The following is a 12,663-nucleotide window of genomic DNA, read 5'->3' as shown; positions in this document are numbered from 1 at the left end:
AAAAAGCCTGTTCTTATTAGACCACGCTTTAGGACAATTAGTGAATTGGATACAGTGATGCTACCAACTTCTCATATGGATAAGACAACAGTAAAGGATGAACAAGTGAGATCTAATGAACGAATCTGTAAGTGTATATACTTACTAAAGCTTTGATTCACTGTGTGAAAATACAAAGACTCAAGGGTTGGAAAAGACTAAGAAAATAATTTAAGTTCTAAATCTACTAAAGTGAAGATCTTGAGCTGTATGCTTTCTTTTAAATTAATATAAGGAATCATAATTCATTATTTAAAGTGTTGAGGAAAGACAAAAAGTAGCTACGGACAAGTGAATTAGTTCAAGATGTGTATGAAAATGTCTAGACTCCTGTTCATCCTCCAGAGAATAAAGGAAATGTTGCTACTCCCCGACATCCTCTTAGGGTGCGAGTGAGTTTCACGATATGACACCTAAATTTGCAGGTCTTCCTGTGTGCTAGATATCAAAGCTCCCATTACTGGTAATGCACATCTAGCCAATTCACTGGGGACTTGTGTGTGATTCAGCTGTACAACCAACAGAGCCTCTGTCTCTCAGAACATCATCCTTTCCAAGGAATGGCTTGAGCTCCTTGTTCCTCAGTGTACAACAATAATTTTATCTCTGTTTGTCACATTTCCATTCTTTCAGTCACATGTGTGTTTATTACATGTTTTCTTTCAAGGTGTCTGATACCATCAGTTCATATTGTAGGATCAAGAAAGGATCCTAGTGGGCTCACCTAGGCCCATCTTCTTTGTACGATGCTAGTGTGTGAGATTTGGATATTTTATTCAAGCAGAGTATAAAACTGGCTCATGTCAATGCCATAATTACCCCCTCTTGCAGTAACATGTGCTATTGGTGGATTCACTTATTTCATGGTTATGTGTAAAACAGCATGATGCTTTGTTGGCCAGTCTGGTACTGCAAGAGTCTTATTGAAGTCCCTTCATTCTTTCTAATATCTGATCCCTACCTGATCTTTCTCTTCCTCTTCCAGTGACGCTTCCAAGGACAGTATCACTCCACATAAGGGGCAGGGGAAGACGGGTGGGTGCTGAAAGATGCACGAAGAGGAAGATGAAGTTCCCAGGACATACTATGGGGTGGGGAACTTGGTGAGCATGAAGGAGGGAATGCCTATTGTTCATCAGCTCTTCTAAGGCCAGCTCACTGAAGAAGTGTTGAATAACCCCAAGTTACCAGTCATGTTTTGGACTCCCTTTAGAACAGGCAAAGACACTTTGCCTCTTTCTACCCTCAAAGGAATCTGGCAAAAAAAGCACACACAACCCAACCTCCCCCCGGCCCCCACAGTCCTCCCCCCCCCACCTCACATATAACCCTCAAATCACTCCAGAAATCGGTGTGCCTCTGTCTATAACAAGATTATTAGCTTTGCTTTATAATCAGCTCTTCACGAGACCTCATGGTGCATAAGCAGTCAGGATGACAGGAGATTTTAAACAGGCTTCTTCTGAGGCCTAGGGAGTAGACCAAATGTTGTTGAAGGGATTTCCTTCAAAAGTTACACCAGTGTGCTCTTTGACTTGCAGGAAAGGCATGGCAGCTTTGGTAATCAAACCAGTTTTTCAAGCTAAGGGCTGAGGTTAGGAAATGACTGCAACACAGCTATATAGTGGAAGCTTTCTGCTTGCAGAAATTGCTAGGATCATTGTTTCAATAATATCCAGCTGATACGAGCAACTCACATTTGGATCCTGAGGAAGAAGCCCCACTTGAGGTGGATCGTGATGCTCCTTTCATGGAGAAAACCCCTTTGCCTCTGCGAGTTGTTGTCACAGCCACACGAGGACGCTTCAGTGGAATCACTGCACGGGGTGGTGGGGGGACACGGCCGTGGTAATCAAACAACCTAGAAAAGATTAAGTCAGCTGGACTCCATAAAACCTTCTGTGATTTCGTGTCATGGAAGCCTTGTCAACTAAATTTTCATGTTATCTTTGAGAAAATTACCCTTTGAAACCATAATCGCTTTCTATCACAGTCAAATTAGATTTCAAGGACCTATGCACATTAAGTGCCATATTCAGATTTCGGTCACAGACCAGTGCATAGCTCAGATTTTTTGCGTAATTTAAATGAGGGATGCTTTATGGGGCTCTGTTTTTTGCGGTATGGAAAATCCATAACCTACTTTCCACAGGTCCACGTAATTTCATTGCACACAACTAACAGCAGTACATTTTGTTGTGGTGACATTTCAGCTCCTTTATTACATGCATGGCTTAAATTCTAGTTTTCTATCTGCTATCCTTAAAGACAGAAAACGAAATGAACTTTTCTGAAGCCGACCGTTACCATGAAGAAGTATTCTGCAGTTTGTAAAACAGCAAAATAGTCTCTATAGTGAGGAACCTGTATGTCCTTCTGAATGCATAGAAAAGAGGTCCCAGCATATGTTCTCTTTATTGAAGAATGAATTGGTGTAGAATCACTAAAATACCCAAGCATGTTAAATAAAAAAGAGTCTTGTTCAAACCAAAACCACTGTAGCAAGTAAATATTCAGAGAATTACGACTACAGTCAATAAAAGAGACACTACAACCAAAATGAACTAGTGCTCCCAAAGAGAATACTCCAATTCTAAAAACACAGTTAGCATCAGCAGCTAACCAACCTGCGCAGAAGAAAATAAAAGCAGTAGAAAAGGTGATCAATCAAAGCTACAGATATATTTAGAACATAAATTTATGGGTTCTGAATACAACAGGTCAGGAAAAGAAAGTTCAGAAAATGAAGATTTCTAGTTCAGAGACTGAAGCAGAGGGACAAGCAACATTCTCACAAAATATACTCGAGTTTCTTTCAAATGATATGTGCAACTAGTAATTATGGAAATTTATAACTGCATGTTTAATTTTCACAGTTCTGACTACTGTCACCCAGCTGGGCAGACAGATACACATTTGCAAACAAACACACAAGAAACAGTAATCCACTCAGCACAGTGTCTAACAGCATGCCGAACAGGAAGCAGAATGAAATTTAAGTCTTCTAGCCCGTTTTCTGGCAAGAAAACACCTAACACTTAAATCCCAGGGTCCTTACTGTTGTCTGTACCGTAATCCCACAGACAATATAACCAGCTCCCTCCTTTGCCATAGCTGCCTACAAAATGTGTCACAGAGATCCTGTCACCCCACTGAACTTGAACTCCATGGCTTTGTATATTCTTACTGAATAAGCAGTATCTAGCCATTGTGAGCATAGCAATTGTGTATGAAGATCAACATTAAAACATTTTCAGGACTTTTAACAGAAATATTATTGCTTGTGTCACTCATCATTTATCATATCGGATGATCTGCAGGTTGGTCACAATCTCATGTTCGACATTACTGGAAAAACTTTTTCAGAACTGTAAGCTGTCACACACAAGATCATTATGCAATTATTCCTTCAAAGGTGATTTTTTTCCTAGTTCTCAATAGCTCATGTTTAGATAATGCACTGAAATGCAAAACTATGCTTCCTTTTTTGAAATATATAAAAGAACTGTTATCTAATATTACTATTCTTACTTTTGTTTTTGAAATTATGCAAAGCTTTTGGGCTTGGTATTTTGTTGCACCAAGTTCTACATATTTCACTGATATACGTTCTTTAAAAAAATGATTCCTTTTATCACTTTTGAAGTACCCTGCCTGTTTTCCTTGTTTGTTATATTAGAAATGACATAAAGAGAAATGCTCAGTTCTAAAGCAATTCTTTGTCCCAATAATCACTAATGTGCATATAACAACGCCTTTTCTTTCACCCACCCTTCTAAATTGTGCAGTCCTGATCTTGTCAGTCTGTTTTCAAACAGATCTTATTTTACAACACTAACCATTCTTGCCACCCTTTTCTGACCCCACCGCTGCTTTAGTCAGGATAAGATAGGTGTATTTTCCCTTCAAGGAGGACAGAAAACTGATTATTAGAAAACAAGACCTATGGTTTGGAATAAAACACAGAAGTTCAGAAAGTTCAGAACTTCAGAAGTTTAAAGAATCATGACTATATTTTGTAATTTATATTTCGTATAGGCACGTTGATAGTACATCATACTCTCCATGGGATTTTCTTTTCCATGCCTACCATATAGAGCTTTTCATCTTCCACTTCCATTATCTTAGATCTAACGGAGACCCTTAACCTCCTAAGGTTTTTATTGTTAACAGACCAGCATGTCCAGCCTTGTAAAACCAACCTCGTATTTGGATTTTCTACCATAAAAGATCTGCTATTTTAATCCTGAAAGATTTCTAAACCAGAAAATTATACTATTGAATAGATTTATGAACACATTTCACTGTCAGCAGTTTTCCATAATAAGACAATTGCTAAGACAGACACCAAGTTCCACAGAAACAACCTTAAATGTCCCATAAGTATTTCTTTTGCTGTGGAAATGTAACTATTACAGTTGTTCATTTGTGCTACCCATAATATACATAATTAGGGAAAAAAACTAAAGACATAACTTTAATATTTAGCTGGCATAGGTCAGAAACAGTACAAATCCACTGATGACATTCAGAGCAGTAACCTTGGGGAAAGTAAACACAAACCTGTGGAAGTTAACTTTTTACAGGACCTGAGCTGCTCCTGCTGTCAAGGTTGGACTGAGCAGGATTAAACTGCATTGATGGCTTTTACTCCATACGTTTATAGCTCACTATTTTTAGCTCTGTCCAAAATGAGCATGGTCATTTACATGCAGAAACAAAACTACTGGCTCAAATTGAATCAAGCCCAGGAAAAGAACAGAACTAAAACCCATTGTTTCTATATTTTTTTCTACAGTCTTGCTAAGGAGAAAGCTGTATAGAATATGATAATTTAACTTCAGAGTGCAAACCACTCTCCTGCTGTTGTCCGTTGCTTTACATAAAATAAATCTCAGATTAGAAGAGGCTGGGGAAGTAATGCTTTGTCCCTCTCTGACTCACTTGACTTCTGCTAATCCAGGCTGCTGTAATGCAGAGACACAACACTGCTGGATCAGGAGTTGGTTATCTATGGTCATCCATGTTAACCCTATGTTGTGGCGATTCTGCTACATCTGAATGAATAAATTCCCACAGTGCTGAGCTAGGCTGTATGTACGTACTCAATGCACAAGTCTCCAATTGTTCAGGTATCCGCACTTCTTTTCCTCCTATAGAAACACACATGCTGTTCAACTTGTGGTTTTGCTTCCCTCAAGGTCCTTCTAGCCTTCTAAACATTCTTGGAAGACACATTTTTCAAGAGACGTTCTATATCTTTCCATACACATGGATGAAACGACAAAGACACAAGTGTCATACAGAAGAATTTTACAGCTGTCATATGTTCCAGTGAAAGTAAGCCTGGAAGAACTCTATAGGAAGAAACATTGGGCAATTAAACTACCATTAAACTATTCCGCACAGAAAATGCCCCAAAAGCTCTTAGAGAAAGATAAAACCAAAAGAGCTGTTTAACGAGCATATATTTGGTGGTGATAATCTTCTCTGTTTGTGATATATTCAAATAGTCTTCTTCTGATACACAATAGAAATAATGAAATGAATAATAGGCAAAATCAGAACAGACCTGTCTAACTGTATGATGTGATTACATTATTAACAGTAGAAATGGTGTAGGATATACAAAAATATAACCACACGTACCGATTGTAGAAATCGTCTCTGTAGTAATCATAATCAAAGACATAACCACTGTGGAAAAACACAGAAAAACGAGAATGAACTGATTTATTGAAAAATACACATTGATTAAAACTTTTGTGGTAATGTTGGCTTAATCTCACATTCTGAGCCCTTTTTCAAAGTCCTTCCACTTCTTTTCCACAACCATACACAGTACATTATGTTTGCTAATGCTGTTGTCAACTATCACTGCAGGATATTTGGAAATGTGAAGTTTGGGGCACGCAGAACAATGTAAACAGTTGACAGCGCATATAGAAAGGACTTCACACAGCGCGACAGCTCTGTAGTTAGAGAATCATTATAGTGTAATTCTCTGAGTGATCAAACGAAGTGGATGTTCCAATACTGAAGCTCTGTTCTTTGCTGGGCTAACATAGCATAATCAACGGACTAGGAAGACTGTTAAGTACATGAAAGATTGTTAAATGAGTGAGTAGATGAGCAGAGTTAAGACAATGAAGTTGATTTATGAAACATGAAAAAGTTTGGACTGTTGGTCCTTGAGTTTGCCAAATCTTTCATCATAAAGAGAAAAGGAAAAAAGTTAGCAAAATGAATGATGCAAGCAATAGCATTACAGAGATGCCTTTCCTCTCAGGTTCAGAAAGGAATATACATACCAATCTGGGAGAAGACTGGCACCATCAAGGGAAACAAATATAGGTAGGAAATTGCAAATGTCTGGTGGAAAACTGGTTTTGAGCTGTCAATTGCAAAGTCAATCCTAGATTGATTTTCCTAGTTTTGCAATCCATTAGCAACTTTCTACCTTTACGGTGAAGAAATAACAATGAAGTCTATCTGTCTCACACATCTGAAAAAATAGAACCAAAGAGCTTAAAAATGATCTGCATGGAAAAGTCACAAGGGATTTGTACTCTCCCTGATGAAGGACTAGTAACACAAACCCTAAGTTTTTCACTTGCCTGAGAAGGAAAATTATGTATAGCAAAGGATGAGAGGCATGAAGAAAGCACCACAAAAAAAAGAGAAGCTCTAAATAAGAAAGCAGAAAGGTAGAAAGGAGAGAGTTAGAAAGGACAAAGCACAGAAGAATACCCTCACTGAAAATGAAGGGAGGTGAATGATGGTAGCTACATGTTAATGAAGTTTGTCTTCACAGGATGGACGGTGGATAATTTGTGCTCTTGAACATTGAGTAAAATGTTTTCTTTTTTTCTTTTCTTTTCAGTGCATAATTTGAAGAATGGTTCATGAATTCTGTAGTTCTTTGGATTTGTTTTTCCTCATCACATAATGCCTCTTTCCCCTTTTCTTCCCTTTGCTATGTTTCAGAGGTTGACCAGTTAAAAGGGGGAAAAAACAGAGTTGACAGGCTTAAATTACCTCTGTAATCATTTCATCCCAGTGCTTTGATTTTGAAGGCTTGCAATTTCTCCTGTCTGCAACTGGCAAAAACATCCATCAAAGGAACAAGAGGTCAGGGGACAATTTCCACCTCTGCCACATCTGCCTTGGATGCAAGTGCCCAAGTGCAATTAATAGAATAAGTTGTATTGCCTACCCACATAATACTGGACCAGCCATGAAGGTTGTGAGACTCACCAGGTGAGAAAGCCGACTGTAGTCCTTTTGGTAATTTATTTGAGAAAAGAAAGCTCTATATGCATTTATGTGAAACACTTATTGAATAAAACAGCCCTGAGACACTAGAACCCAGCAGGAGGAAAGCCATGTGTGGCAGAGAAAGCAAAATAACATTAAGTAATAACAGTTTGATCTTGTATAGCGATCGCGTTTCTGTATCTTACCTTCATGTAAAACTAGCAAAATATCCCAATAAACTATGCGACAGCTCTTATTTTGTCTTTCACTCTATAGCCAGTCTACATGGAACTAAGAGGTAGCAAAGCTATTATTTTATTTACAGCTATTCACAGTTTGCTGGTGGTTTTATTTAGCTGAATGATTAATAGCTGTAGTAAGCCCATGCTTAATATTCAATTTGTGTTTTCAAGTAGAAGATAACAGACAATTTGAAGGAAAAAGATCAAATTTAAAAGGCCTGTCACATGAAACCTTTCACCTGGAGTGACATTATTTTAATTTGCATAAAGACTAGATAAATTCAGTTTTTCGAGGTTGAAGACCATGAAGCTGATGAAGAATAATTCACTTTGCACCAGATAGAGTAAGGCTGAAGGGCAGCTATATTTTTCTCTGGCAGCTCAACTCTGGCCCATAGGATATCATAAGGACTCCTGGCTCTTCACTGGGCTTGCAGAGTGTGGAATTTACTTTTCATGTACAAATGCCATGACAGAGATGGCTCAAAGCCATCCCTAGGAATGGTGGCAGTGGTGGGGCACAGGAGGGAGAGAAGTCTCAGACAGAGATCTGAGTGTGCTAGTGAAAAAAATCAGGAGGCTTGAGAGGGTCGAGTGGTTGGGAAAGGCTCACAGGTTACCCAGATGAGGGGAATTGCAGGCAGTGGAGGTTTTGGGTAGGGAAAATGCAGGAAAGGTTTTCTGGTGTGGCAATCGATTGTTTCTTTCCTTCCCTACCTTCTGTTCTCACTCTGTCACTGTACCACTGAGGAGAGTCTGTGACACAGCATTCTTCATGCAGAATATTTTTATATTGTTGAAAAATGTGGCTAGTCGTGTTTTTTTTTTTTTTTTTTTTTTTTTTTTTTTTTTTTTTTTTTTTAATTTAGTGTGACATCTTGGATAATACTTCTCTTTTGAGAGAAGCATTTTTCAACATCAGTCAGCCCCTAACAATTTCATTCTTTTGCTCTGTTTCCTGTTCAGGTAACTTTTGTCTTGAAACTAAACGCAGTTCTTTATATTCCTTCAGCTTTGCAAATGACAGGTTCAACCCACATGGTCTAATGCTTATCTGTTGGACCAGAGCAGGAAAAAGTAGAAGCAGATTTTGGAGTCTGATTATCACATGGCAGTGTAATCTATGGATTCCTGTAAATTTTTATGGGTTGTTTGTATTACATTTTAAAAATATTTCATTGCTTCAGAAACACCTGATACTGTTATTATGTCTTTAATTTTCACCTGGAGAAACCCCAGTGGTTTTCATGTACTGTTTTACAGCTGATGCTGTCTAAACAGCTCTGCTATAGATGTTGCCTCTAACCTTAAACTTAACATGCTGTGCATTTTTGCATGGTTTAGTTCAGTAGCGTCCATTGCTACCAAGACAAGAGGTAATTGCAGACCAAGATAGGTAATTGCAGGTATTCTGTATGTTGCATGACAGTCAGTCTCTGAAATAGGCATATATATGGCTTTAGCTGCAGTGAACATTATCCAGTTTGTCCTTCTTACCCGTTTCTTTGCCAAAATGTTACTGACCCCATGGTGGGGACATGAGATACAAACATATTGTGGATTCTAGCACAGCTGACAAGCTAACAGGAGTTGATTTGCTTACATTTCTGGTCTGAGTTTATTGTCAATGAAATGGTCACAGTTCAAGGGCATCCCCATTAATTAAATCCCGTGTCCCATGATATGGGTGCTGGAGGTGGGGAGGGAATCTCTGCTTTCCCCACAGACCTTTTGGGATCTCTCTGCATTGGCAAAAGGCGTTTCTGTGTGGAAGTACCATTCACATGGAGTGCGAAAGAGCCAGTTCTGCACATACAGGGACTCTTACCTGGGACCACTGACAGAGATGTAGCAACAGCTACTTGGCCTTTAAGGTGGGAATAGCACCCAGAAATACTAGAGGTGGATGGGCTGCTATGGGCTCTCAACAGAGCAAGGGTCTCAATTCCTTTTTCCCTTTCTCATTACTTAGTCTCCTTGAAGAAAGCTGGTTGAATTCAAGTATTGGTCATGGAGGAAAGACATTTATCTTTCCATGCTATCTATTAAAGTAATAGGAGAGAAATAGTACTGTAGGACCTTATCTGTAGGTGTTGACCCTTATGGAATAAGTCAGCTAGAGGAGGGTGGGTTTAAAGCTTTGGGAAAACTTCATGTGGATCCTTCTTTATATCCATGATCTGGGTTTCTTTTCCCCTCTCTGAAATTCTGCCTGCAGTTGTGGCAGCACAAGCAACACAGAGGCAACAGCTCCTGGGGTTAATGTTCCTTCACTGTGACTGCTCAGTTAACAGCCCAAGGATGCAAGACATCATGTGAGACCCTTGGAAGTCTGGGGTTTTATAAAGGCAGTTCCTGGTCCTCTTGGCTGTGAAGCAGTTGCCCTGCATGTGTACTGAAAAGGCTATCATCCAATGGCAGTGAAAAGAACCCAAAATGGATGATGTAGGAGGAAAAAAAAATCTCGTCTATCTTTCTAATTGATCTCACTTGGCTTTTTTCTTTTTCATTCCTTTTTTTTTTTATTTTTAAGTTGAATGATGATGTTTCATTTGTAATAATAATGTTGAAGACATTACACTGTGAAAGCAACCAGCACATCTCTCCATCTACAGCCATGATTTTTCACACTTATGCATGCCAAGGGACAGACATAAGCTTTGGTCAGTGCTGCGGTATAAAACACAAAGCAGAAAATTAGCACAGATAATCACTGGCAGTGAGATCAAGGTGACTGCAGGGCTCTTAACCTCTTGAGAGTTATTCCTTAGCAACCCAACAGCCTGTGTTATGGAGGCTGCAGGAAATCGCTCGCACGGTATTGAATACCAAATACTCAGCAAGTCGGAAGCAGAGAAAGGTTTAAAGGAGCCTGTGAACTGGTGGAGTCAGCGGTTTCCTAATGGCACTGTAAACAGCCAGATTATTTACCCACAAACACATGCCATCTCTGCAATATTAACAACAGAACTGTGTGCATGATGCTGCTATTAAAACAGAAGACAGTAAAAGACACTGTAATGCTCACACTGAGGCAAAAAACCCTCATCAATAAGTGTGTTTCTGTTAAGAAACAGTCATGGTTCCTTTTTCTGACCTAATATCACCAAAACATCTTGTATCAGCTGTCTCTTTTAGCTTCACTTCTCTTCACTCTATGCCTGCTTTAAATCGTGTATGCCTGAAGAATAAAGGATTCCCCAAAGACCGTATTTTCGGAGTTATGATGCTGTACGTATTCAAATTTCCTATGCACATCAGCAGTTGCACACTTGTCAATCAAGCAAATGCAAAATTATGCTTCTGCATCTTTGAAATAAACCTATGGATATTATTATGTTGTTATTTATCTGATGATATTGTATGTCAAAATTATGTTATTACAGTGTAATCTTGTGTTTTGTGTTCTATGCCCATAAAAGATTTTTATATACTAATGATCATATCCTGTTTTAACTTACTTGGCTCCAAACACTAGTGAGAGTAACTGACTTCAGTGGAGTTCTTCTGACTTTAGAATAGTTAATGAAGAACAGAGCAGAAACAGCTTTTGTTATTTTCATGGCAACAAGAATTTCTGTCTTGCATGTGAGTCACCCTTAGCTAATATCTCTTTTTCTTTCCACAGGTACAAAGATGTATTTGTAAATCATAAATGTTGACAAACCAGCCATAATGTATCTTAATTCAATTGACATTGCTATCACCATTTATACTGTCAATTGCTTCTCTGTTGTCAGGGCTGGATAAAATTATTAAATACAAAAGCAGTATTCCTTCAATCAAACTCTTTTTAGGAAGCACATATCAACCTAATGGTTAAAACCAGTATTCCAGTCACTTGTAAAATAATTTCTCTTGTCATGTAAAGAGAGTGCTAGAAATTGTTCCTGTTGAGTGCAAAAGAGAATCAGTCTAAACTGACGTGATGTTAAAAAAAAGGTGTGGGTGAGGGTAACTAGAGGATTTAGAGAATAACCATTGGGAGGTGGAAAATTTCCCTGCTAGAAAATCAATCAGATGGCAACGACTTTCATGAGCTATTGAAAAAAAAGGTGGAGATTTCAGGCCTCTTTTCAGTGGATGGTTACCTACATTCCCCGAAGACATGAATTAAATTGATGGGCTGAATCCCACCTTTACTTTAGAGATGATTCAATTTTAGTTAAGGCTGAGAATGCTGATAGAAGTGGAAGGACACTTCTGTTTTGTAGTTCTAGGCTGTATATTCTGCAGAGAAAGAGAATATTCTTCACAAACTGCTTTCTGCTGACATACCAACTGTCAAAAGACAAATTTTGTCAGTGATTCTTTCAACTGATATATTCTTGGAAGTTTACGGCAAAAAAGGAGGGAGCTGGAAGAGGAAAAATAATTGCAGAAAAGTATTTTACATTAATTTCCATAATGCAGTTATGAGGTAAATTAGGTGTAGTTAAAAACAAAAAGTAACCACCAAAATGCCCAAATGTCCCAAAATGCCAACTGATTGAACATAGCCTACTATTTGTATATTTCAATTACAGATCAATTTTCATAGTAATTTTGTAGTCATAAGTTAATAAAAGTTTTATTCTAATTTTACATGTTCATTCAATTAATTAGTGCAAGATAGATTTTTTTTTCTCCCTGGGGTGGGGGAGAAATATGGCGTCAAATTTTAAGAAGTACAGCAAGGAATGTAGTGCTGTAAATGGAGAATATATTCCTGCAAAACTGAAAAGTTTTTGGTGAATCTAATCTGAAGAGGTACATTTTGTCCAAGCAAGACATGTATACATAAACCAGCTGACATACAGTACTCCATTTTCCGTTAAAGTATCTTTCTGCAGGCACTAGGCAGAATTTATTTGCGATATGATTAGGCTGTATTTTTTTCTGTCTTTAGATACGTCCCTTCTTTACCATCATTCTCTCTCCCGAGAACTATTTTCCCAATGAAAGGTATTTTGGGAAAACTGTTGAACGTACTCTCCAACCTGAATTTTAGGCAAAACTTGGTCAAATATTCAAAGTTGCTTATACACAATCAGGTAATTAAGTCACTTAGAGTCTTTCCTGTAGAGGATTAGGCAAAGCCTGTGAAGCAGAGGATAACAAAGACATTGAGATCAATATTCAGACC

The 12,663-nt window shown here is 38.3% G+C and overlaps 1 protein-coding gene across 1 annotated transcript in view; it reads right to left on the bottom strand.

Moving 5' to 3' along the window:
• Positions 1 to 1,000: 1,000 nt before the first annotated feature.
• Positions 1,001 to 12,663, bottom strand: part of LOC104158702 (RNA-binding Raly-like protein) — a gene marked incomplete at both ends in the record, with an annotated part of 47,471 nt that continues 35,808 nt past the window's right edge. The window contains 3 exons of the mRNA XM_009696421.1: positions 1,001 to 1,081; positions 1,737 to 1,900; positions 5,689 to 5,736. Of these exons, the coding sequence (XP_009694723.1) occupies positions 1,001 to 1,081; positions 1,737 to 1,900; positions 5,689 to 5,736 (293 nt within the window). The remainder of the gene's footprint in view (positions 1,082 to 1,736; positions 1,901 to 5,688; positions 5,737 to 12,663) is intronic.

This window comes from Cariama cristata, unplaced genomic scaffold (genome assembly GCF_000690535.1).
Source record: "Cariama cristata isolate BGI_N322 unplaced genomic scaffold, ASM69053v1 scaffold8993, whole genome shotgun sequence".
Classification (NCBI taxonomy): Eukaryota; Metazoa; Chordata; class Aves; order Cariamiformes; family Cariamidae; genus Cariama; species Cariama cristata.
This window is presented reverse-complemented; position numbering and strand designations above follow the sequence as displayed.